This window comes from Aphelocoma coerulescens, chromosome 6 (genome assembly GCF_041296385.1).
Source record: "Aphelocoma coerulescens isolate FSJ_1873_10779 chromosome 6, UR_Acoe_1.0, whole genome shotgun sequence".
NCBI lineage: Eukaryota > Metazoa > Chordata > Aves > Passeriformes > Corvidae > Aphelocoma > Aphelocoma coerulescens.
The window spans coordinates 14019298-14046761 of record NC_091020.1 but is presented as its reverse complement, the minus strand read 5'-3'; the positions used below and the strand labels follow the sequence as shown (position 1 = coordinate 14046761).

Below are 27464 nucleotides of genomic sequence, written 5' to 3'. Positions count from 1 at the left end.
TTGCTTTGGCAAGTACATATATTATTAGACTTTTTCATCAGTCTAAATCAATTCACAGAAATTTGATTTCAATCGACAGGATAAAAGGAAGGTAATATTCAGGTTCATTTTTGATTGTGATGATACATCTCACATATGGCCTTAAGTACAGAAAACAGTACTCAGAGGGAATCCAACAAAAAGAGAATTGCCTGAGGCAAACTAACCACATGAGTTCCCCTGATTGGTTAGTGCTATCATTAGTGCCACTGCTGTTTAAGAACTACACATGGACAGGACAGGGTGACAGCTAAGACTTTAAAGCCTATGTATTTTTCAAACAGCTTTTCAAACTGTTTTTCATGACAGAATTTTTTTTCAGCTCTATCATTAACTGCTGACAAGCTGACAGAATAAATACTTCAGCCTTTCAGAAACCATCTAACAATCTTCTTTTTTCACCCCCTCCCCTTATTTTTGATGTGGGGGGAGGAGAGGAGGAAGGAAGAAAGAAAGGAGATGAAGATATGAGTTTCTTACAGTCTTACCTCATCAGTTTGGGTGAGGAGTTGGGTGAATTTCGCATGCCTCCATTTCGCTGCTTTTTTTTGGGTGATAGTGTCGACGGCTGCTCATCTTCAACTGGAAATATAAGGAACTCATGAGATTAAGTACTGCTCTGAGTGCAATACGAAATACAAGTGAAGTAGCAAAGAACACACACTCTATGTCCATTCACGCACTGATACGTCATTGCTAACATAGGCCCAACAGTAATAAAAATCAAATACATGTTAGTTAAAGAGATTGGCTTGAAGGAGAAGCAGAGAAGAATACCAGGGTTTTGAACATAGGCATTCAAATTGGTTTCATACTTCAAAAACAAAGGCGAGGGGACCACATTCGGGTTATTCTTAGTTATTATCAGTTAATCTGTGCTACAGAAAAATAGAATTAGTGCTCTGCTATATTCCCAGACAGATAAAGTACTATTTGCAGTATCAACTTAACAGCTGCCAGCCTGCTTTTGCTAATGAACTAGACACCAGTTGGTTCTCGCTCCTCACATGCCAAACAACAGAGTCTTCATGAAGAGATGTAAAATATTCAATGCCTTGATGTTCAATGATTCAGTTAGTCGGGAATGTGAATGCAGCCTGCCATTGTGCACAGATCTCCAGCACAAGTCAGACCTCATCGCTTTACCCTCCTCACAAAACGAAGTTTTAACAGGAGTGAACAGAATGAGGTTGAATGGAACTGGGGAGACAATACCTGTATAACAGAGGATGCATGTGTTATGCAATCTTTTAATGAGGATGAGGTGCATTTTCTATGACAGATCAATTTCCAGATACAAAATCACTTACAGTTTTGCCAGTCATAGACTACTCTTGGATAACTTATGTCACAATATGTATTGCTTAAACAAGTGCAGCTTCCTAAGAACTCATCTATAAGAATTAACCACCATCTTTACTATTTTAAGATTGTAACTGCACTTGATAATCTGTGTGTAACCTTTACATGTGCTATCAAAGGGAATAAAAATGCCTGCTTTCTCAGGTTCATGGTAATGCTAATTTATTCTAATATAAAGAAGAAAAAATAAACTTTTTTCCCTTCCTCCTGTTAAATGAAAAATTAACTAGAGAAAATATAACTGATGCCTAGGAAGCTTTTACTTTAAAGCTAAAAGGAAAGACAGTAGTAGTAGTAGTAGTAGCTGCTATATTTAAAGAGCTTAGTACACATTAGCAGTGCACAAGCAGAGGTTGAGAAAAAAACACTACTTGCAACAAGATACACAGGAAAAACAACAAAATGGGGATATATGTCACCTGCCCCAGACTTGTATGTGAAGAAATGAAGCAACAGCCTTTTCCTATAACCCTCTTCCAACACTATTTCATTATTGCATTCCAGCCTGCCATGTATGTCTGTTTGCCCAAGCCTGCTATGGAACTTCATTTTGCCTTGGTCAAGACCAAAGGGCTGGACCCTGAAAAGACAGATTCTGCTCTCTTTTTAAATGACCTGGCATCACCTAGCACAAGGGAGTCACAACTAAAGAAAGCACTGCAAAGAAAAAAAGACAAAAAAAGCAACCAAACAAAGCTAATCCCAAAATAAATGCGCCAAAGAGCGGTGTAAAAAGTAATACTTAGATCAGAACAATGCCTGTCTAATAATGATTTATTCACTAAGTTATTTTCTTCTCTTCTTGGGCAGCATCCCTAAGGACAAAGGAATTTTCTTCTCATTTGACTTTTCTTTTTTTTCCAGATCAAAGTCCTGTAGTGTAAATGCTTATTGATGGTTAGTCAAGTGCCATTCTTTGTTTGCCTGAGAGATAAATAAGCCCACAGAAGATTCTCAAAAATACACAAATTGAAATTTTCTTTCTGTGACAGTTTGCACATATTAAACCAGATCACTTCAGTATTTAGCTATCCGTACCATGAAGTGAACATGCACAGAATTATTTTGTTGGTAATATCTTTGCATTTCTGATTGCAAAAAAGTGCAAGTCTTTGTGCTTTTCTGAACACCCTCTGCAAATCGTTCTCTTGGAAATGGCCTGGTCTTGTTTTAAACTTCTCTATTAAAAAGTTATTTGCATGGTATTCCACATAGACAACAGGTTTCAAGATATCTGCTGTGCTCTCTTGTTCTTTATCAGATATAAATATTCAGTTCCACCACTTAAAAGATCAAACAAACAAAAACCATGCAAAATGTTCCTTCCAGAAAACAACTCTCAAAGAAAACTTTGCTCTCTTGGGAGTAAAAATTCTAAATTTCACTCAATTTAATCTGTTACCATGGGGTTACAGAATGTTTGTCAAGAGATGCAGTTTAGCACCACAAGTGTATTGTTATACTATTTTAGCAGTTCAAGGAAGATACACAGCCATCAGGACCATGGGCAATGGGACCTTACATTAACACAACTGCAGATAATATTATAACCAGAAAAATTTCTCTGAACAAAAGAAAACAATATTAAAAAATAATACTTCTCCAAGTTTTCAGCTATCTAATAAGACTCCTGTCTAATCTTTTCAAATTCCAGAAGTTAATAGAATAAGGATGTTTTTGTACTATATGGTCCAACACATGTGTTCTCCAGTGCTGCCAGGTGATGCTAACTTGCTGCCCAATTAAAAACAAAGTCTTACTAGTAATTATCCAAAACAACAATTTCTAGAAGTACATTTCTAGCAGTCTGCACTTATTATTGATACTGCATATGCAATAAATAAACTTCCTTTTTGGATATGTGCTTGTCATATTCTAATTATGTTACTGTCACCAGTTGCCTGCAAAGTCCAAGGTTGATGTGGCTCACTATTTAATACCTGTTAGCAAAGCTTTCTGAGGGATCTCAATTTGTTGCTTAAGCAAGAAAGCCATTTATTCTCATTGTAGCAATGAAAGGAGATCTATATTAATCATATGGCATAAAATCAAGATTTTATTTTTCATTGAAATCTCTGCACAGAGTTTACAGGGCATCTGCAGTTTAGAAACACAGCTCCATAAGAATGGAGGAAGGGAATACGTGAAGTTGAAATATGTGAATAGTATCTAATGGACACTATTACCTATGGCTTGGTTCCCAAAAATGTCGCAATGATAACTTACAAGTGGTTTCTTACTAGTAAGTAGGATATAAAACATATTTAGTTATTATCCTTCAGATACTCCTATCAGTTTTCCTGCCTATTTGAAGAAGTGTACCTAGCAAAATTTTTAGTAAGATTATTAAATACTTTAGTTTCATGGTTTCTGTGTCTGCATTAATTTAAAAGGGAGTCTTAAATTTGCTTGTTCTTATGAAAGACAAACATATTTGAATAATGGGCTGTGATAGATGACAACTCAATTCTGGTATCATATGTTTGCTTTTGTTAATGAGTCCCCATTTTTTATGTCTTTGTACTACAGAATTTGTATTAACTACAGTCATATTATGTAATGTAGAATTTCTTTACCAGCTTTCAGGAGAACTGAAAATAAGTTCAAGAATTGGACACAGAATTTTACAGATTTGGAACTCAATTCAGCCTCTGAGCTCTAATAACATTCAAGAGCTTGTTTGCACATCCCTAAGTATAACACCTAATGTACTACTGTAACAACCCAGAGCTCACAGTTTTGCAGTTTGGGAAGACTCAGCGCTAAAAAAATGTCAGGCGAGTCTAATGAGGCTTCAGACACTCAGTTTTATGCTGGAGTTTAATTTAAAGTTACACTGATGTTTTAACATGTTTGCTTATTCTTGAGTAAAGAGTGTTCATTATTTCAATGACATAACCTCCAGACAATGTTCCATGAATTGGTTTAAGATGTGCTGGTAATTTTAACAGCCTTAATGTGGAGTTGAACATCTGTAACAACATATTACTTGACTTTTATCCTCATTTCATTTTTAAAGCAAAACAAAGGGAATGTCTTTCAAAGCAGTGGACAAGTTCATAACTTTTTTCTTTGTTATTTCTAACCATTTTTAAAACAACACTGTCTCCTTGACTGCCTCTCCCAGGTCACTAGCAGAACAGTTTACAGATACTTTTTTAGACACCCAAAAGCGCTGAAATTTGAAATAACATCTATGTTACTGAACATCACACAAACTGGGATACCTGGTGAGTTCATTCTGCCTAGCATGTAAATACTTCAAAGCAATTAAACCCTTTGAAAGGTAAAGCACAAACCACCCAGAAACATTAGTTGACTAGCTATCTTGATTAACTTATTAATCACCGCATCTGGAGAAACCCACATCTGTAAGCACTTAAGAGAGCATTAGTAATGGCACAGTCACATTGAAAACAGACTGCAAAACCATGCACAAACCACTCTGTATTGCCTTATGCATCCAGCTACTGGGCTACCTACGGAGATCTTGGTTCAACCCAGGCTTTTGGGAATGGCAGCGGTATTTTACAGGCAGGCTGAGAGCCCTTTGCAATCTACAGTAGGTAGATTTTCCTTGTTCAACAGAACTCAGTAAGTTAAGGTGCAGCAGCGAGGGGTTGTTGGGTAGGAAGAGGCTCCCTTTACGGTTATTAACAAGTGGAACAGGTTCCGGGATTCCTTCAGTGGACTTGGCATCAATCAATGCATTAGTAGTTGCATTCTTGAATTGATATGAACATTTTGGGTAACTTGATCTAGCTGCATTCTTTACTTCTAAATAATAAGAAAAAATTTAAATTAATTTCTTTGTATTAAAAATTATTTCAAACCATAGGCATGAATCAATTTTGATATTATGTGGTAATACAGATATTAAAGCTTAAGGTATCAGTCCCAACAGCAGAAATAAAGGTTTATACCTGCAGCTCTCTTATGTTAGGTTTCTTTTTTTTCCTCTAAAAATTACTCTTTATAAAAGAATACTTATAAAAGGATTATTCAACAATATTATCACCTTTAATATAATCCCAACCTAGTGTAAGGATATCTGAGGAAATACTTATTTCCCCCATGTTGATAAAGGCTTTGAGATGTACTGTCTGTGGAAGATGTTTATTTCTTTGAAACTACTGAAAATGACAGGGGAGGTAAAGCACTCTGCTGCTATTAAAATAAATAAGGAATCATAGAATACATAAGGTCACCACTTCAAAATTGTGCAAGCATACTTAAGGAATTAAACTGATGTTTAGGAACCCACATAAAAGTTGTTGAGTATTCAACAGCGCTGCATACTGTAAATTTCAGGAGGTCATAAATGGTGCCTCTGAAAAGAAAGTTAAGAAATTCAATTTCCTAAATATGGATTTAGCTTAAAACTCTGATTCTTAGTCTTCCATTGATAATATATCAAGACTATTTAAACACCACCCCCCCTCAACTAATACCTCTAACAAATGGTGCCCTCAGTAAAAACCAAAGACAAAATGTTTTTCTGGTAAAAATACGCAATAAAGATCTTCTCCTAATGCTCGTTTCATTCTGAATGAGTATAGTATAGAAAAGAAGGTATGTAACTGAGCCACCAAGACCTTGTATTTGGTTATGCATAATGAAGTAAGAAGGTTAGGTAGGGAGTGGTTGGTGGACTGATAAACTTGCAGCATTATTTCCACATGTTTCAATTGCCTTAAAGATTCTATGGAGAACACTGAGCAGAAAGTAGAAGCAAAGTATTTGAGGAGGTCAGCATGTTTTCTGGGATCTTTGTCTAGCTTACCACCAGCTAGAAACACCATCTGGTAACAGTAGAGATAAGAAAATAGCATTCCCATGCTTGCCATTTCTCTTCAAGCACAAAATCTGTCTCTCTCATGAAAAAAGTAGTGTATAGGAATTACAAGAGTCATTTGAAGCTACTTTTCAACAAGGTTGAACTGGTTGGTAACAAAGCACCCATTCCAATTCTGTGACCTCTGAATTGATGGCTTGCTACTATTCTGAGGTCGATAGAAAAATTAGTGGGAAAAGAACTAGAGCCTAAATCACAACATTTTTCAGCTTTTTACTAATAGAAGTAACATTTAAAGTATAATAATAATGCATATGCACTGGAGTTCATATATATTTTAAAACATCAAAGGAGAGTATATATCTTTGATTGGCAAAACTGACACAAAAACCACTGTATAGAATATTGAACACACTACTTGAAAATTATCGATTTTACCTCAGAGTTACCAGGATTTTTATCAAATTTTCTACTTCTATTTTTGATATTCCTCCAAGTGAAACAATTTTCAGATGATAAAATATATCTGCAGAGACCTATCTCTCTACACATGCCACTGGTCAAACATGTATTTGAAGGCTTTGATATGCATCAACTCAGTTCTATTTTTAAAGTCCAGATAGTAATACTGGAAATAATATTTAAAAATCCACATCCTGTATCAAAGTATCTTCATATGCAATGGAAGAAGACCAGAATCTATTAAGCTTATCAACCCTCCAATCAAGTTGTTTAATAAACATCACAATCTTTTTACAGTCTCTTCTAGAGTTCAGTAAGTGATGGCTTCAGATACCAGACCCGACTATTAAGCAATAACCTTCCATAGCAGTGTATGTCTTATGGCATATTCCATGCAGACAAAAATCAAGCTTTCCCAAGATTTTGTGCTTGCAGTGGCACAGCATGTGTCAGAACAAAAATACCTGTCCTTTGGTAATGGCTTCATATCTGGAGCTTGGCATCATATTTAATAGCACCACATGATCTTGTTCACCAGGAAGGCAGACTGAGCTGCTTAAAACCTCAGTTACTTCCCCTTAGTTCCAACAGTGTGGACAGGTACTATTACTGAGCATGGGCATAACAAATTGCCTTTTTTTTCTTTGTCAAATTATTTTAGATTTCAAAGTTCTAACTACTGGTTTTATCCCATGACTTCTAGCCTCCTGCCTCTGACAGGAGCTCAGAACAACGTGGAAGAAGCCCCACAGTGGATGAGTGATGAAATTCTTCATACATAGGACAATTTTCTTTCTTACTCCAACAGTTTATGGCCCATGTCTTTTTACTCAATCTTCAAAAGCAAGGGTTACAGAATAATATTTGAATAACCTATCTTTGGTAGAGATAATAATCTCTTTCTCCCTTTCTCCTCAAATTATGTATTTTTTACCACAGAAGAGTAAAACTAGTTACTCTTAGTGTAAATAGCCTGTCAAGCCATAGGTGCATGTTGTGCCACACACACAGGGGCTGTCAGGATACACCCTGAACTCCGTGTGCAAGCATGGAGCTGTTGGATTAAGCAGTACTGTACAGTCGGGTGAGACACACAGGCCAACTTCAGCAGACACATACTACAGTGGGCAGAACCTAAAGCACTTAGAGAGCATCCCACTGTTCAGCAAAGACTGTTGAGTTTTATTAATAATTTCTTTAAAATCCGATTGGGTTCTTGCACTACTGTGTGGACTGATTTCCATAGAAAACATATTTGGGAAACAAAGATTGCTGTTAATTATATGGAACTAAATACATCCTTACATATTGTCACTGCCTCACTAGGTTTGGCTATCAAACTGTCTGGATTGGGGTAATTTGTTGTACCACTGTGCAACATCAAATCACAACCTCCAAATCCACCAGGGTTCTCTTCCAAGTATGAGATGAGTTTAGCACCAGTAAGTCTACTAAAACAGAACTATTTTTCTAGTCATAGTTAGATTAATTTCTCTTTATGTGACACATGACTTTATTTCCAATGCAAATGGTCACAGGCCTGCATTGTTTATGCTGCCAAAGTTCCTTAGAACTGTTCAGTAGATTGTCATGCATCCATAAGGCATTATTATTACCTAAGAATATTTTGAGAGCCATTTTGAGAACAAATTTTAAACTACTTTTTGAGAACAGTAAACAATAAGGAACAGGATAAAAGAAGAGTAAGGGTAAGAAATTCCATTTTCTGTAGTATTTTCTAATTGCACACTGGGTGAACACTACCTACTTTTAATAAATGCTGTACAGAATTTGCCCAAGAAGCCTGTCACCATAAGAGAAAGAAAAAATATTATGTATAAAATGTGATATATTAATGCAATTATAAAGGTATTTTGAAGTTGCATATATTCCTATTCTGTACCCCCACCCTCAGGAACTCCCTTTCAAGCTCAATGAATATACACTTGCCTACAGACTGCATTAGGGAATCATGCCTGTTTCTATTTCTATACATTTTATTTATTATAATGAAGATAATTTGAATTGCAATCTGCAACTCCCTGAACATTTTTAAAACAACAAATGTAGTTAAACTAATGCCTGTGGCAATATCTATTTATTCTTTGTGAGCATACACTTGCCATAACTTAAAACTGGGCTGAGCTTTAATTTAAATGTAACAAGGCAGAATACCAGTACAGTGCTTTCAACAAAATGGCTGAAACTGGCTTCAGCATGATTTGCCTGGAAGGGAAGATGAAAATGTGTTTTAAAGGAGAAAAAATATCCTGACCAAAACCAGACATTCTAAACAACCACCACTGATACCCAGTGCTCCTTTCCTCCCCCATCTCTATCAGCTGCTAGGCTTTCAGCACTGTTTTTCACCAGACACTAGCACAGTGTTTTCCTTCATAGTCAGCCATCAGCCAGAGCTGTCACTTGCAGATACTTCATTTTTGTTTCAGTCTAATTCATACTGCACCCCCTTAATCTCTGTAGTGAGTAATGCCATGTCACTGTGAAGATATGTCAGATCCAGCACTAGAAATACAGAGTGTTTCTAACAGTTAAACTATCTTGGTTTGAAGAAATATTTTATTTCTTCCCCCAACTTAACCAATGTCTTTCTCCTAAACGTCTTCTGAGCTGACCTCCAAAGGAGCAGTCACCGTTCTGCAATGTGGCTCACCTTTCATGGGGTGGGGGGTGAAGACAAGCTTCAGCCCTGTATTACTAAATGCAAATAATCAATATGTTGATTGAGCTTTTGGCTACCAGAGTTCTTTTGATGGGAGTGACAGTGAGCATGACTTGCCTCATTCAATGACAAGGCTGTTTAGACTTTGCTACCTACCACTTTGTGAATCAGGCAACTGAAAATACCCACAGCAATTCCTCCAAACTGTCAGCTATTGCTGTGATTCCACCCAGCACCCCCTGTACAAGACAACAGATTAACCATTAGGCTAGATATGTTGAAAATATACAGCTTCAACCTTTCCCCAGCTAGCTCAGAGCGATGTATAGATGATTATTTCAACCGTCAGCTGCCGCATAGACTTAAACCTCTGCACAATAACTCCTGGATTCATCTGCCCCTTGTCAAACTTGCACAGCTTTAGTTTGAGCATACATAGTGTGGCAGTTTCACTGCGGATCTAGAATAATCCAGACGGCTGCTGTCTCTTTGTTAACAGGAAGCTAAACTGATGAGTTTGTAATGCATTTCTTATCAAAGGTAGTTTCAAAAAAGAAAATGTGCCAAATCAGTTGGAGGTGGAATTTAGCATAGTATTGAAATATGATTTAATCAAAACATTTGTTATTTGTTTAATAATGTGCGTTGTAATAATCCCCACATTATTCCTCCTCTAAAAATCATTTTATGCCAGTGAACTATTTATTTTACAAATTTACTTGGGGTTTTTTTTGGTGGTAACAGATGTAATGAAACCATTGACTAGAAACTACAATATAATGGTGCCTGATGAGATACAAGAATGTTAATTTTAGAAACAGCAGAGCAGCGTTCGCTTGGTGTCTGAAATGGTAATCTCAAATGAAACAGGATTGCTGCTTTTGTTTCTATGTGCATTACAAACTCAGAAAAATGCATTTCATTCTGTCTTTTTAATACAAAAAGACATGCTGCATATCTCTACACACTACCACCATTAGAAAAGCAGGTGAGGCTGGCTTTTAGTTGCAGTGTGCCACTTGAAGCAGATAAAACATCAAGATCCAAGAATGTCAAGAATGCATCATATCAGAACCTCTTGCAAATACTGAATGGTGCTTACATGAGATATTCTCTTTGAAAGTGCAGATCAAGAAATATTTTTCTTTTCTCCTCTCTTTTTGTCTCAGGCTTGCACCTTTTGGTTAAAAGCACATAAAATTGCAAAACAAATGCATTGTGTCTACTACTTGCCCCCGCCCCCCCTTTTTCTTTTTCTTTCTATTAGCATCCAATACTTAAATTTTGTATTAATAATACATGGTCTTTCAGTCTTAATTCTTCTCCCACATAAAGAATTGAAACTCAGCCACAGATATATTCCTCATCTTTGCTTTTCCTTGAATGCTGTAAAAAAGATAGTTAATAGCAAATGTGGAATCTTGCCATGCTGGATCCTGTTATTAATTTTAGATGGCTGCTCTGATATTCAGTGAAATCATTAAAAACTTTAAGTTCCTGATCTTTTGGAGGAACTTGTATATAGAATGAAAGATAGACTACAAAGGAGTTTGGAAACCCAGCAAACTTTTAACTTAAATCTTTTGGTGAAAAAGGTCTGGGGTATGGCTTTACACCATTTGTATTTATTTTTAAAGGTAGAGCAACTCTCTAACGCTACTGTAGAAATCTGATATTTTTTCTTTGCTCCTCCAGTTTAATTCAAGAACATAACGATTATGAATGCTGTATCAGTTATTATCACTTCTCTATTACTATGACTTCTGCAAGCAAAGAAGTGGTTTAAGGTTGTCCAAATTGTGGTTGATCCAAAGTCCGCTTAAGTAAGAGAAAAAAACATTTACACTGACTTCAATGGACTTTAGATCAGGAGCTGTTCAAACCTCATGTATATGCTGTTATAAAGGAGAAGAAAGCCTTTCCCATAATACAGCATTTTACAGTTGGCATGTGCAATTTTGAGAAAGGCTTCTTATTTCATGGATATGGTTTCTTGTTCTGATACAGAGGTATATAGACCATAGGACATTATTTGTACATAACAAACATCTCTTTCCCCTGCCAAATTTGCACAGTAGAAAAAAGCTACTTCAATTCCTAATCAAATCCTACTTTATATTTAGACTAAGTCATAGGTCCATTGAACCTTGAACATCTTTTCTAAATCAGATTTTAGTATTCCCTCATACATTTTTCTCGATTTTTAGTCTTCATTCTCCACTGCCTTTTCAAATTATGATTCAGTCTGTAATTGTTTATTCAAGTCATTATACTGTTATTGGAAAACTCAAATGAAAGTTAAAAAAAAGCAAAGCAGCAGTGGATTTTTTTCCTCCCTGTCCATTTAATTGTCAAATTGATTTCTCCACATGTTGTATCCATACAGATTATTATTTGGATAAAGTTTGTTTTGGGAAAGGGTGAAGAAATGGAGATGTGCCTAAACTGTAGAACTTAAAACACAACATGGTCTGTTTTCAAGGGGGTCTGTTTTCCAGACAAATATCAAAGTGAAGGGAACTAACTTTGTCTTTTGAGAGTGCACTGCAGAGAATAACGAAAGTCAAAGTGTCTCATCGGTATGGCAAGTGTAAATATGCCGAGTTAAACTTTAAATTATGTTACTTCATTAGAACAAGCTGTTCTGCTCTGAATATAGAGGAGGAGCTACAGAAAATGTTACCCCATGTGTCAAATAAGAGCTGTTCAGACCCTGTGTTTCTTACCAAGTCACAAGCAGCTATGAACTACAATTTTGGAGCCCCAGCTTCTGTCTCTAGCAGAGCAAAGTACAGAAGGATTGCTCAAAGCCACATTAACATTTTAACAGACTACCTGATGATCCCATGGCTACAAGCAGAGGACCAGGAATCTCTTGACTGGAATTTAGTTTTACCACTGATCTTGGGTTATACAGCCTTGGGTGGCTCACTTGCACTCAATTCTGTTGTAAAGGTGTTCCTTACTTAGAGATCTTTCTAAAATTCAAGTGACCAAATGATCTAAAATTGTGGCTTTTAATCTTTAATTTTCGCAGATCTAGCAGGTGTAAGACTGTGACGTTGCTATTGCTGTTTGAAAACTACATTTAGAATACATTTCATAAAAATATACTATATTCATAAGTGAAAAGAGTGGATTGTTAAGAGTGGATTGTTATTACAGTGTTTGGTGGTTTGTTTTTGTTTTTTTTTTTTATTAGACACAAAAGTGTACCTCTAACATTGAATAACTGTAACATCCTTTTTATTTCTGTGTTTCTATTTTCCTTCTTTAAAAAAATAGTGTTGATTAAAGGACACTGATTTCCTTATGAGTGGCCCTTTGAAAGTTCCCCAAGGTAAGACATGTAAAGCCAAAAGGCACATCTTTGGGAGATTTTTTAAGAGTAGCAGCACAGAGCAAATTATAGTATTCCATGCATTGTCATAGACTATCCTTGTTTCAATGCACAGCAACCCAAAGTGTATTGTCTGTTGTCCTATTGCCTCAAAGAGGATTTTGACACCAACTATAAGGGATACAGAGGAAGAAGTTGCAGCACTAGCAAGGGCACACTGCAGTTATGCAGTTCTGCTAAATTGTAGGAGGAATCTGTCTTGTTTTTACAAAATTAAGGAAGTTTCCCCTTTGTGACTAAACACACAATCTGATCAGTTACTGCAGAAAACAGTGAAGTTCTATTTGTGGACAAAAAATAAGCTACTATTTAAAAAAAAAAAAAAAGAAATCTAAATTTGAAAGGCCACTCATCATTGTGCCTATGATCACTTTACTGTTTACACTCCCCCAGCTCCATTAAATTCCGAGAAAAATATACAGTGCCTTGAAGTAACTAAGGGCAAAAGTAAGCTCAAGAGTCCTTGATGATTGCTCTGCTCCCCGGGATTAGAAATCTTGTATTTACAGCATAGATGGTGTTTGTCAGGAAGAGTATTTCAGTGCACAGGAAAGTGATCGTTCCATGCCTTTGGAGCACGACTCCGCAAATTTTAGCTCGGTCTTGCTGCAACTGTTTCCTTCCTGTGAATATTAGGAAGGGTAGATTTCATCCTGCAGAAATCTAATTAGAATTATTACTTTTGTTTTCCACTTAGAAGTGCCAGTTTCTCTTAACATCTTAAAAAAACCCGGATTTCCAGTGTAATTGCAACCTGCATATCCTAAAGTTTTAAAGCGAAATAAAATTTCATCTACCTTGCTCATTAAGAAGACATATTAGGTGTCCCTGCCAATACCACAGTGAAGTAAAGATTTTCCAAAAACTTCTTATAAACCAAGGAGACTGTATTCTTAAATAATAAGATTTTTTTTTTTTCCAATTCTTCCTCTGCTACCCATGAGTTACCTTACTTTTGAAAACACACTTGAGAGGATTTGGCTGAGGTTGTTTCTTTTTTAACTAGGTGGTTAATATCTGACCGATAAATTGGGGTTTTCTTCATAATTTTTTTTACTTTGTAAGATTTGATACCATTTAATTTATTTTGGGTTGTGTTTAATCTTTGTAAAAAAGGGTGTAGAAGTGTCTGTGTCTCTGAACAAGAACTGAAATATTAACATTTAACTATGGCTTTCATATTGTTAGTCTTATTCAGTTTTCACCAACATCAGTGGAAAAACTTCCATTTACTAAACTTTCATAGGCTCAGTCTCAGTGATCCCCAACCCTCTTTAAGGCTTAGCTGTAGCATTCCTCTGGGATGGAGGTCTTCATACAACTATTAACTTGTGAGGCCATCATATCATTTCATATGTAAAGTATAAAATGCTGTGCCTATTTACATACATGCTGGTTCTAGAGACAAGTGCTTACACTGGATATACCTTTCTGGAAAAAATTTAGCACAATTAAAAAGAGCCATCTGAATTTTTTTATATAATTTTTTTCCTTAGCAAAGCAGTACATAATGAAGTTCTTGCAGGCTTTTCAGCCACTACTGATTTCTAAGCCAGCACCACCACCTGCTGGTTACAGGGAGTTTCAGTGTCCTGTTTTCTGGTCTTCAAATCTATGCATAAATATAGAGCAATATTTCTTAGCTGTTCTTATACATAGAAATGTTGTTACCAGAAGAGATTTTTAGCAGACTGGTTGCAGTTTAACAATACTCTATTATCTGAATTATGGCTTTCATAAGAGCAGGGAATGTTAACAAAGAAATTATTTTATGCAAAGTACTGTAAGTCACAGGGTAAACATTAAAATTAATCAAATAGATTGAACCTGTTGTATTAAAAAGCCTATTGGCACATATGCTGGCTTTATTACTTACAGATACATAGTTAAATACTCTTTATAACACTAAGAAATTAGTATATTTTTTTCTAAGTGCTCCCTACTTTAGTGTATTCCACAATGTACTCCATTCTTGTGAGGCTTTTTTCTTGCTCTGAACAAATGCATCTAAAAACCAAAACCTCCTGTTAAATCTATTAATATAAAAACAACCAAGATATAAATAACTAAGATTAAATCTATAAAACAACAGCAAAAATAGTGATAGCAAAAATGGAGATGGAATATAATCAATTGCCATGGAAATTTAGGGAAGTACAGTACATAATTTCTAGGTACATACTGGCAAAAAAAGAAGAAGTAAAACAGCACAATAGTAACAAAAAAAACCCCAAAACTCAAATCTCTGTGAAAACTTCACAGTAGTCTGGCTAAAATCGATTGCTATGGGAAGCAAGAGCTGGCAATCCACCCCATAAGGGTGGAAAATAAAGCATAAACTAAGAAATCTAATGGTGACAAATAATAACAATTTTACCTACATCATCATTTTGATTTCTAAAAGAAGGAATACTCAAAAGGATGGATGTATATAGCAAGGATCATATTTTTCAAACATAGCTTGAATAGGCTCAAAATACCTCCACATAAAATAAAAAAAATTACTGTTATGAATTCTGTCTAATATTCCTATTACTAAAAAAATCTACTGTACTGATAAGACTGAAATTTCTGCAGCAACGAGGGTTCAACTCTTTTGAAATATTGTAAGAGGGGAAAGCATGCTATCTCATATTCACTTCACGTAAGACCAACTATAATGGTATAAAATTACACAGGCTAGCTATGGAGAAAGAAAGCAAATAATGCTGAATCTACCCAGCTAAACTGATATCAATGTTTTTAAAAAGAATTAAAATACATATGGTTTTGTCCTTTTAGTTTTTACTTTTGATATTAAAGCTACAGGAAGATGCCAGCCTTGCTTAGTTCATGACAAGGATCAGAGATCACAACCCATGATGAGGAACAGCCTCAGAAAGAAAATGCCATCAAACCCAACTGCATTGTGCTTGGTACTGCTGGATTCATTAACCAAACCCTGATGAGAATATGGGTGTTACCAGAGAAGGAGAAGGGAGCCCAACGTTGAGCACCCTCACTGTCAGCACACAGTGCAATGAATCAAGAGGAGAGGAAAGAAGGTAGTGGAGAATTTGAGAGAGAGAGAAGATTGTCAAGGTGTTGAATTAGCAGGTTACTTAGATGTGTCTTGTAAAACACTTTGTGTGCTCAGCACAAAAATCACTTATACACTATGAGTGTAAAATTATAAAATTAAATACAGGTGATGTCCCTTTTCAAAGCAGGTAGCATGATAAGGAAGAAAGACTGATAAAATTAAAAAAAAAAAAAGGAAAGAAATGTCTGCAGGAAACCACTGAACTTCCAGTATTTTGTTATACTATCACACCATTTTCACAACAAAGTCTACGATCATCTGGAGCTGAGGAACTCTCTGCAACAAAAATAAAAATTGATGCATAAAATTTTGTAAGATTTACAGGTCAGTTACTAACCTAAAAGTAACTATATCAACCACAAATGCCACAGGATGCCAATATATTTGGAAATACTGTTGCTGCCAGATGTTTTGAGAATCAGATACTGAAAGCATCCAGAAATCCTATGCTCAGGGGACACTGACAGCTGTCAAGAAAGTCATCTTCCAAAATCAAATTGCTTGGAGCTCTACCTCTGAGGATTTTATTTTGTCCTGTTTGAGGAGAAAGAAGAGGGCAGACAAAAGACTCATATGCTAAAGGCAGATTAAAACCAAATGCATATTATGACATATTTTATATTCCTCATGGGCAGAACTCAAGGATACTGACCCAAGGGACAATTTCAAGATGTTTCCTGAGGAGTATGTGGGGCTTGAGTACTGAGGCTGAATATACGAACCTAAAGATATGATTCTGGCATGCCCTCAAGCTACAATTTTAAATGCAAAACAAGAATTTTGCTATCTATTTAGCAGCAGAAGTACCAGTAAAATGTGGATGAATGAGCTGCAGCATTAAAAGATTCAATCAGCCAATAAAAAAGACCTTTAAATTTTGATCAGCCACTAAACACACTAACACCAGAAATCCTGAATCCAAAAACAGAGTAGGCACTTTCATTAAAGTAGGAGATAGTATTTTCACGGATTATTCAGAAAAAACAGAAAGACAGAAAGTTCTCCACAGACCATGCTCTAATGAAAAACTACATGTAGTAGTGGTAACAGTGGAGATCTGAAACAAAAATTAAAATAATCCTATGCTTGAAACAGGCAAATTCAGGTATAGGGAGTTCTGAGAACGCCATAACTCTATGGTAATGGCATAGTGAAGTGCAGATATGGCACAGAATTCATACTTCCTAAATTAACATGCAGAAGGATCTGGTGTCAGCAGGTTAAAAGAATGTCAATCCCTGCTCTTCCACAATTTCACACTGATGTAATATGAGTCAAGTCCAGACTATGTGATTTGATTCTTGGCTTGAGTCTTCCCCAGCACCGCAAACTGTTTGTTCATCTCCTCCTCTTCCAAACATAACCAAGGGCTTCTGCTGAGTCATGTAACTCTCCAAAGTGTAAGATGCCTGCACGTTGGAATCCTTGTATGGAAGGATCCTGTTAAATAGTGAGGATCACGTTACTGACTCCAGGCTCTGCAATCTTTGCACTATGATTATCATTACAGAATCTGTGCTGAGACTGACAGCTGTCCCAGCCCTACTGTCTTCTCATCTTTTCTCCTTTGTCTGATTGAAGAAATCAATTAACGTATATCTTTTTTACTTAGGGCAGTGAGACTCTTGAATAGAAATAATCAAAAAATATATAATGAAATTCTTCATTCATATATTTATTTGCTTTTCCTTGAATAACTTTTCTATGGAACACAAGTTTTGGTGGAAAAAATTCCATCTTTTATGAACTACTGAAAAATTTAGATCTTTAGCAAATGAAAACTGATTTAATTCTCTGCAGAAATGTGTTTGTAAAATGAAACAAAAATTACACTTTCATGTCTCAATTTACATAAAACATCATTTGTCAAAAATTAAACATCAATAGAACTCTTAAAATGTGCAACCTCACACAACAGGGTAAATACTTTTTTCTGTGGAATATCAAAAGCAGTTCTTAGCATCCAAGAGTTTGCAAACTATGTCTTAGTCATTGGAAAGCTTATTGGCTTTGTTCAGAACCAAGTAAAAAAGTGTTTCTTGTTAAAAACAAGACAAGACACAAGAATGGTTAGGAGTCAAAGTCCATTATTGATGAGAAATATTAGCACATCATCTGAAAATCTGGGAAAATGTCCCAGATGTTGGAAAGGACAATCTGTAGTGGAAGCCAGAAAAGTACATCCTGCTCTATTCAGCAGTGCATCTCACTTCTTCTCACCCTTCTGCTGTCTCATCATTTTCATACCCTGCAATTCTAAATAAATACTGTATTACTTCCTTGCTGCTGCCCATCTTGTGATTGACTGATCACAGAGAACCTGGCAGTCCTTGCACATTCTGGTAAATCAGGAATAATTTTAAAAGAGGTAAAGCATGAATAAAATAAAAAAAATAATCTTTGGATAAATGCCTGCTAATGAAATATGCTATCAGTTTGCAACTATGGATTTACCACAGATTACTCATGGAACAGGAATAAGCATCATCTCTACATCAGGCTCAAAACTTGCAATTGTTTTTATTCTCTTCAAGAAGAATCCTTGTTCTATCAGCTGATAAAACTTTACCAGCTAGGAAAATCTTTATCTTGACCCCTACATTACTGTCCATGTGTCACAGCTGCTATTTCTACCAAATGACCAAGCAGTATATCTCATAAGGGATCATCTAAGTGTGACATCAGGAGGGCTAATTTTACACTAAACTATGTCCATTGATAGATGTCACACCTGCTGGTTCATTCTGGCAAGAGTTTGCTCAAAAACAGAGCCTCCATTTCCTGTTGCCAGGGTTCCTCCATAGCATATGGTGACATAAAATCTCTCCTCCATATTGTCAGACATGCTGTGTCAGGGAACATATAACACCACTGAGTGAGAGTGTGAAGATAACGTCAGGAACATGGGAATGGAGAAAGGAACATGCTTAATGCAAGCAAAATCTTTTATGCAAGAATGAACAAAGAAAATTGCATGACAAAGATCAAAGATGCTATAATGATTTTTTGGATTTCCTTCAGTCGTTCTATACAGTAAACAAGTTCTGCATTCCAATTAAAGTTCAGAAGCAGCTAAAATCTTCAGATGATTTAAAAAATATGGCAGCAGAGACAGTTCTCTGCTGATGCAGATAAACCCAAGTTATTCCTGCCCTCTCAGATAGTATACCCTTTCTAAACCTCTCTAAATTAGACAGCAGCAAGGCAGCTATGGTAATTTCCCCAGACCTTCTTTCTGTCATGTACCCCATTTCACTCTCCTCTCGTTCTTGCTGTGCATCTATGTTCTTCTTAAGCAAAGATCAGAAAATCTGAAAATTGGTCTCTGAAGGGGAATAACTATGTCAAAAGGACATTCAGGTTTGTATTTAGGACTTCAAAATGTAAATATCTCAAAGCACTTCTTAGCACACAGTGTAATAATATAGAATAATAGATAAAGAATACAGTATTTTCAGTCTCTGAGGGGAAAAAGAACTATAGTCACATAGTAAGTTGGTGGCACAGTCAAGATTGGGATCTTTGCCTTGGGGCATTTTTGTTTCTCATTTGCCTAGGTAAAATTTCCAGTCAAACTAAAATGCACACAGGAGTGTTTGACCAGATAACACTGGACACATCTTACACAGTAATAAGGCTTTTTCCACCCTTCCTTTTCAGAATAATAGTACTGTACTAACAAGATCTGATCAGTATCAGTGAAGCATGTCTGTGTAAGGTAGCACACATGATGTTTCCTAAAATCTTTGATAATAAGTGAGTCACAGACTTACAGAATTCAATAATAAGTAAAGTATCATAAGGAAAGATAAATCACTGTAGTATAAAAAAAATGCTAAAAGAAGCTGCTGAATAGTCTCAGTGAAAGGATGACTAAAATTTAACCTATTATAAAGGGTATTATCAAACAGTTAAGAACTAATATACTGAAATAACTATATTTATGATTTCTTAAAAATAAATTAAAACTTTTCCTCATGTGCTCTGTCCAACTCCCTCCTGTCTACTATAACCCAAATGAAAGCAACAATACAGCATGGGTGCTTGTTTGGTGGCACTTCAAGAACCACATATGGAGTTACATGACAACAGTCTCCTCTTTTCATGCAGAACACGAATAATTCAAGAGGTTTTGTTTCCTGGCATATGCAAATACCCCAGAAGGTTCTAGGTACTCAGTAGAAAATACAAAGACCCAGAAAAATTGTCTTGTAAGTTGCTTCTGAGTTCTAGACTGAGGCTGAGCCACTCTGCTGGATCGACTCTGACCTTGATAAAATCTGAAGATCTCTGGTTCGAATTCAATCGATGCTCCTAGCCTAGGTAAGAAACAGGTTGGCTGCCCCTGCTTCCAGTTCTAGAAGTATGAGCCACATAATAATTATATTAGTGACTACTAATGTCACTACTGGCCTGATTGAAAGTATCACACATTAAATATGCTAGGGGTTTCATGGAATAATCAGATGATGGATCCACTGTGTTTGATTTTTTCCATCTTTCTCCTGTTTTTACATGAAACTGCATCAAAAGCAAAAACACTGCCATATATAATGCAAGGGCTCTCATTCTAGGAGGTTTTTTACTAAACTGCATTCCACTTTATATGTTGAAACGATACTGGTGTATACTTCAATGAGCACCTCCTTCTACATATTACAATACCTTCAGATTACATGAAACGTGTAAGATCTAGGTCAGAACATTTCTTTTTCTCTCAATCTGAGGGGAAATATTCCAAGTCGGTGAACATTTTTTTTCCTTGAATTATAAAAGGAGCCAAACAATAAGGAAATAAAAAGAAAATAAATTACAACAAGAGTATGAGATGTACAGGGTTTACAAATCAAAATTTTTAGTTCTGAAGTAATTAGAAAAGAACATGAATTACATATCAAAGTGTCTCTGGGATTAGCATGAGCTGATAGGTTTCTGCTGTTGTTGTTCTAATATTAATTTGAGACCTTGCCCAATAACATCCACACAAACTAGCTAAGAGTCAAAATGGAAATCAAATTGGGGGACCTATCCTGAAAAATGGTACTAACAACTTCCCAGCATCAATGAGCTTCTCAATCCTGCAGCTGTTTTAAAAAGCTTCCTCCCAAAGGCACATTTAGAACTAAATTAAATGCAACTTTGACTTAATTAACGTTTTAAATGATAATGAATACAATGTAGATTCATAGAAGGCATTTACATTGTGTTATAAAACTGATAAAAATTTAATAACTCTTTGTTAATAAGTTATGTCTCTCCAGACCCATAAAGCCTAAGGCAGTCAATGCTGTAGTCTAGGGTCTAATCCAGGTTCCCAACGCAGGTGGTATAAGGAGGCAGGAGACTGACTTGACACTTGACATTTGCTCTAAGCCTGCTCTGGATCAAGCCACTGCTTGTTCATAAATACTTTACTTCATATAGTAAAGGTCAGAATTTGGGCTCAAGGCAGGGCTATGACAGAAATGCTCAAGCTGAAACTGAGCCAGCTCTGGCATCTGTCGCTTGAAATAGCTCGGAAGCAGTAGAGAAGGAGACCTAACCGGCCAGCATCTGTCCCACACCAAGAAGGTAACAGAAGAATCTGCTGCCTGGTGGTAAGAAACTGTCATGGTGAGTTTCATGACAACCAGCCACACTCAGGAACTAAAAATGCAAACATAATTTCCATGTCACCTTGCATAAGAACCTCTGCTAAATTCACTCCACAGGATACAGACAGCACCTTTCCTAGCTTGTCCCCATAAAAGCAAGCCACTCACTAGTCCCTTCCTGTGACCCTGGCAAGAATCACTACTCAACAGAAAGGCCTAAAGGAATTAAATGCAGACTTCTTGATCTTTCCTTCCCCCACTACCCCAATTCTTCAAAGGTTTCATCGCTAAACTTAGCAGCGCCTCCATCCCACAGCGATGTGAGAGTTCATCTCCTTATTACAGACATCACAAACTGGGCAGAGCTCATTCTCACCAGCATAGGGGTATATGCTGCATCACAAAACTCATCTGAAAAAGTGCATGCCTCATTATTTATATAATCTAGCAATAAGCAAGATTGTCTCATTTTTACCATTCTACCGTCTGAAAACAGCTTGGTTTGGAGGGGTCATTCTGGTTTTTTTTCTACTACTACATTTCTACATCTCAGTATTCACCTATATGCTCATACTATGCCCAAAAGAAGCTTAAATAATTTAGCAGCACTCAGGATCTATTAAAGTATAGAACAATAAAAGGGATTGATTTTTTGTCTTGGAGCCAAACTACACAGTTGTAGTCACCTATTCCAAAATACCTATTGTTTCATGTTGCTTTCCCCCCCCCCCCCCCCGCTTTAGATACTTGGAGTCTCATGAGAGAATACACCAGTCCATTCTGATCACTGCTTCTATCTCTATGTTATCAATACAGAGAAAAATACAGTTGCATCAAGGAAGGGATCACCTGGAGGGCTGCACATCAAGAGGGCAAGAAAGGCAGACAAATGGTTGGCTCAGTGAAACCACTGTTGCAGCAAGCAGCTCTTGAATGCTAGTTAAGACTGTGATTGCATTTATTGAGACAATCCATCCTATCTTCTCTAGTGGAAACACCAGCATCTTTGTATAATTGCAACAAGGAGAAGAAGATGGAAAGAAAGTAGGCTATGCAGAATTGCAGATATAAATTAAGTCTGAAAGTAGAACAGTAATTTTCAGTCCCAGGAAAGCAGATCTCATGGTGTCTGGCTTGTGATTTGCCAGTACCAGGCTATGGAGCTTGACTTTGTGACAGTGGCTACACCATAAGAACCTCTATAGAAAAGCACAGGATTCTCCCACAGTGGTATTTTTTTCAATTGTTCCATTTTCTGGTTTTATACTTTAAAACCCCACTGTCCAGTTTCAGCAATACCAGCTTTCTTGACAGTGGTTCATTCTGAGAAGATGGCTAAGGAAGGTGATTCCCTTCATTCCCCAGTAGCAACAGACACTATGTTAAGATTGTATGCTTGATTTCTTTTTCAGTTGTACTGGACTTGTATCTTAACTGAGCTATCTAAAACAGTATTTTTTTCCAAAAAACTGGTAACCAAAATAAACACAAAAAAATATCCATTTTTGCATTATTTTCGGTATTTTGAAAGGCAAAACATAGTCTTGTAGAGGTATTTAGAAGAAACATCATAGTCATATCAGTTTTCATAAATAGGACACTGAATGCATGGAAACAAACATAACTGAAGTAAAACTGTCACCCTAAAAGGACAACATTTGGAACCAGTTTTACATAAATCAGTATTTCACTCACAAGCTTATTATTTATATTCTCTGTGCCTTTGAATTACCAATTTATTGGTAATTTATTATTACAAATAATAATGATGTCTCATTCTAATGTTCCATTTTCATTAATCTCATTAAACAAACAAAAAAAAAAGTTAGGCTATACAACATGGCATGCTCTCATTGTCCAGTATACAGAGGTGGGGTCACCCCATAGGAGTGAACTGTAAAAAACACAACAATCTGATAATAATCACTTGTTTAGGACCTTATGCCATTTAGAAAGGAGAGCATCTGTCTTTCCCAACTGTTTTAATTTCCAAGACCAAATTGCTTATTTCTTCCTTCAATCTCTTCTTCCTCAAAACAGTAAAGGCATAATGTTGGCCTTTTATACAGGACAAAGATGAGACAGTGTGACCACAGAGAGATCAGTGGGTTATATTAAAGAGAAAGGATTTATGCAGCATATGCAAAATTAAGGTTTTCAAAGCAAACAGGTCTGCTTCCCTCCTGCGGCCACTGAAGAAGTCTCACAGCTCAGAAAAGGTGTGTAGTGGGAGAGAGCAATGGTACTACCCCACCTTGTCATAATTAGAGCATTATAAATATAAGGTGTTATGATATGCATAGCTGGATTGAGCATCTCACAGTTTCTAGCTACTACAAGGTGGTATGCACATCCTGTAAAAGGAAAACCATTGTTGCTACGGGGGTGAACAGAAAATTCTAGCACTGAAAGTTGTCTCCTGACAGGTCACATACCTGCCCTTCCCTCACCTCTACATGACAGCAAGTAGTTCTTGTCTTGGCTACTACAGCAGGACTAGAGAAGTAGTAGGTTAGAACAGCAGAGGATACATCCTCTGTAGAAAGCAGAGGATACTCTCTTGCATTCTAGGAGAAATAAAGAGTATGCTGGCCTTTCAGTCAGTAATTCAGGAACCTGGGACTTAATAATCGTCAACTCATTTAGAAAGCCCGAGCATAGTTTTACAACTGGTTTTACATATGCTGACCAATGTCTGCGTGTGTTATGCATCCATCTCTCTGGATAGATCAGTAAGTTATACATCATTTCAACTCTCAGTACAGAATTTGGCTTTTTCAGTTGCAAAGATACACAGGCAGAGTCTAAAGTAACACAGGTCAATGAAGAAGCTGGAGGTTTTCTTAGCCTAACTTGCTAAGGTCACATTGCCAGATATAGTTTCAGTGCAGTTTACCAACCTTACCCAAAATGTTCACCTAATCTTGCAGAATGGGATTTTAGGTCCTTTGAGAAAGAGTCATCTGCTAACTTGTCTGTACAGCATAAAACATGTGCTGACACTAGAAGACTATATGGAATATATGGCTTTAAACCGGGTCTGGCACACAGGTAGATACATGCTTTGCCTACTTTCAAAAGTTAAGCTTTTTCCTACTTGTCTTAGCATGGTCTTTCCATGTAAGATGTCTAAGAGTCTGGGCTGAACCCTGAATTCAAAATACAGTAATAATTAATCTTGTCCTTTGTCTCCAGAGATCCCTGATATTCAGCAAAGCAGAAGTCCTCTCACAAAGCTTCTCAGAACTATCAGAGCATGCCAAAGCATGTTTTCTTACAAGCTGAATTAGATATGTCTGGGCCTAATATCAAGAATATCCTTGGAAATTTACATTCCCATGGCAGTGGGTGCAGTGACAACTTCAGGGAGGGTTTCCTTTAGGAACATGAACTTTTCATGTTTCTGAGAAGCACAGCCATATGGTGATGGAGAAACACAGAAATTAAATGGTTCAGGTTAAGATTCTGCCTGTATCAATTAATTATTTGAATAGCATCCCCCAAGACTTGGCACAGACCTAAGCAGAAACATCACACTGTTAACAAGATAATTTCATTGTATAAACCACCTCAGGTTTTTCAGTGGCTAAGTGCCTCTCTTCACTCTAATTGACTTGAGTCTACAGTGCAAAAAGTACTTGGACCATTTGCTGTTCATGTAGCAATCTACCAAATACAGCTAAACCTGAAAAAATGTAGACACAAAAAAAGACTTAAAATTCTCTTTCCTTACATTTAGAAGAATTATAAGCAATTTTCCAGAAAACAGCCTATAAAGTCAAAAGCTCTTCTAATGTAATTATGCTTAATCAAAACATGATTTTCATTTGCTGAAAGTAGAAACAACAATATAATAGCAGAGAGACTCATTCACAGTGGAAAATACACTGCAAGTGTTACTTTCTCTGCAGATTATACAATTAGTAGACTAAATCCTGTGTACATCATTGAACATGTAAACTGATATCTTCTACTCAACATCTGATTTTTAGGAACAGCACTAGTTCTTACAAAAACTACTCATTGTTTCAAGAAGCTTCATACAGTGGTCTGTGATTTTATTTACCTTGGAAAAAAAGCCTGCTTTTATAATCAAAAGTTTAAAAAAAAAAAAAAAAGGAAAGAAAGAAAGAAGTGCATTAAGCAATTGTAGAAGCAAACCAACTGAACTGGGGCACCACGACCAAAGCAAGCCCTGTAATAGTATAATGACCTTTAATGAGTGTCTGGGGAAACAATACAGTCGTAGCATAAAAGACAAAGGGCAAAACCCATCATGGCTCCACTGACACTAATTCAAAATTATTTTCAGAACAACTAAAGAATGTAAGAGAGGTAATCTGATCCACCAATCTGACCTCACTTTGATTCTGGGGCCCTGCTGCTGCCATTTCTAATTGTCAAACACTCTACATTTCACATCTGCTCATATTTAATGAAAAGCTGACTCTCCCCACCATTCTTTGAGCTAACTAGCTCTGTCAAGATGGGCATCATACGACCCCTGTGCACTGCAAAGAAAACACACTGATTTCTATTGAAGCCCTGCCAGTGCAACGTTGCGTGTATATATATATATTTTAATTGGAAAAGAAAGGCTTATGCTGCTTTGCAAAGAGTGTGAATTGGTATTGATTTTTGTACTTATTATTAACAGTCAAAGGTGACTAGTCTCACAAGGGGAAGACTGAGATCTCTTTTGATTTGATGGAGTGATGAAGGGGGGAAAAGGCCCTTGAAGGATAGGATGCTAAAAATCCTCAAAGCTGTCAATATCACATATCCTTCAAAATATAACATAGCTCTAACATGTTTCCCAAAAAGCATTGGCTTTTGTTGGAAATAATACCATTATTGTGGAGGGTTTTGGCTCAGCAGGCAACACAATCAAAAATGTTTACTTTATCTGCCTCTGTACAGTCTTAAGTGGACTTGAAAGCTGTAGTAAACCTACAAATTAGTTTTTCTTTCCTTGCCAAGCAGTGCTAATGGCAGAAATTCTACCCACTTGCAGGGGACAGATTAATTTATCCTAATCTGGTTGCTGTTAACACCAGTGCCAGGACCCAGCCCCATACTCTCTGTACCAGTCTGTATTCATACAAACTCTACCACACACTGTGTTACTGAGGCTGTTGCACTGCTTAAAAAACTGCCTGCAGCAATTCTCAATACAGGAAGGTTTCATGTTCACTTTTCTTAAAAAGATATGTTTTGCTACATTTTACCCTGATAAAAGTCTCTTTAAAGGATAAAACCTCCTGTGATTTAAAACAGGACTTAAAACTAGAAACCATCCACCTTATGGTGATACATGAGTTTCAAACAAGTAGATAACTAGGATGTTCAGAGTGCTTATACACCAATAGAGAGAAATGATTTTTGGTAAAATCTCCAAGAAATCCTATTAGAATACTGTTTAATTAACACAGTCTTCAGACAAAAAAAATAGAACAATTATAGGATTGTTATATTTGTGACTGGAAAAACAGTTCGTAAGTCAAAATAGTTAAAGCAAAGTCATTCACCACCTGGACTACATACTGCAATACCTATGGTACCAAAAGACAACCAGGTGCATAATCTACTAACTACATCATACTCTTCATAGTGGAAGGCACTTTCATCTATAATGACTTGCCTTGTAAAACGGACATGCTTCCTGATCAAAACCCCAATATATACTCATAGATGTACCTGAACAATTTTATAGCTTTTCTTTGCCATTTGGGTAGGGAAAGGAAAACTTCTCCTGTCCCAAGACATAGTTTTGCCTGTTAAGAATGACTAAAGAGGACAAGAAAATGAAACAAACAAACAAACAAACAAAAAAGCCATTTAACAATCTTCCCCAGTTGTTGACATCACAATGATAATCCAAGCTTTGGAGTCCCTACAGTTTGTCCAAAGAATTAATGGCCATGCAGAATTGTTCTAGGTTCTCTGTCTTTCCCCTCTCATCTCTAATCTTTCAAAAAAACCTTCAGGGCATGTTCCAGAATGTTACTGTCCTATGGAACACATTCTACATTTAATTTCAAAATGTT

At 36.5% G+C, this 27464-nt stretch overlaps 1 protein-coding gene across 12 annotated transcripts in view; it reads right to left on the bottom strand.

The window, feature by feature from the left end:
* Positions 1-27464, bottom strand: part of KCNMA1 (potassium calcium-activated channel subfamily M alpha 1) — a 447551-nt gene that overhangs the window by 62922 nt on the left and 357165 nt on the right. For all 12 annotated transcript variants that reach the window (XM_069019298.1, XM_069019294.1, XM_069019295.1 and 9 more), the window contains one exon: positions 528-621. In XM_069019298.1, the coding sequence (XP_068875399.1) occupies positions 528-621 (94 nt within the window). The remainder of the gene's footprint in view (positions 1-527; positions 622-27464) is intronic.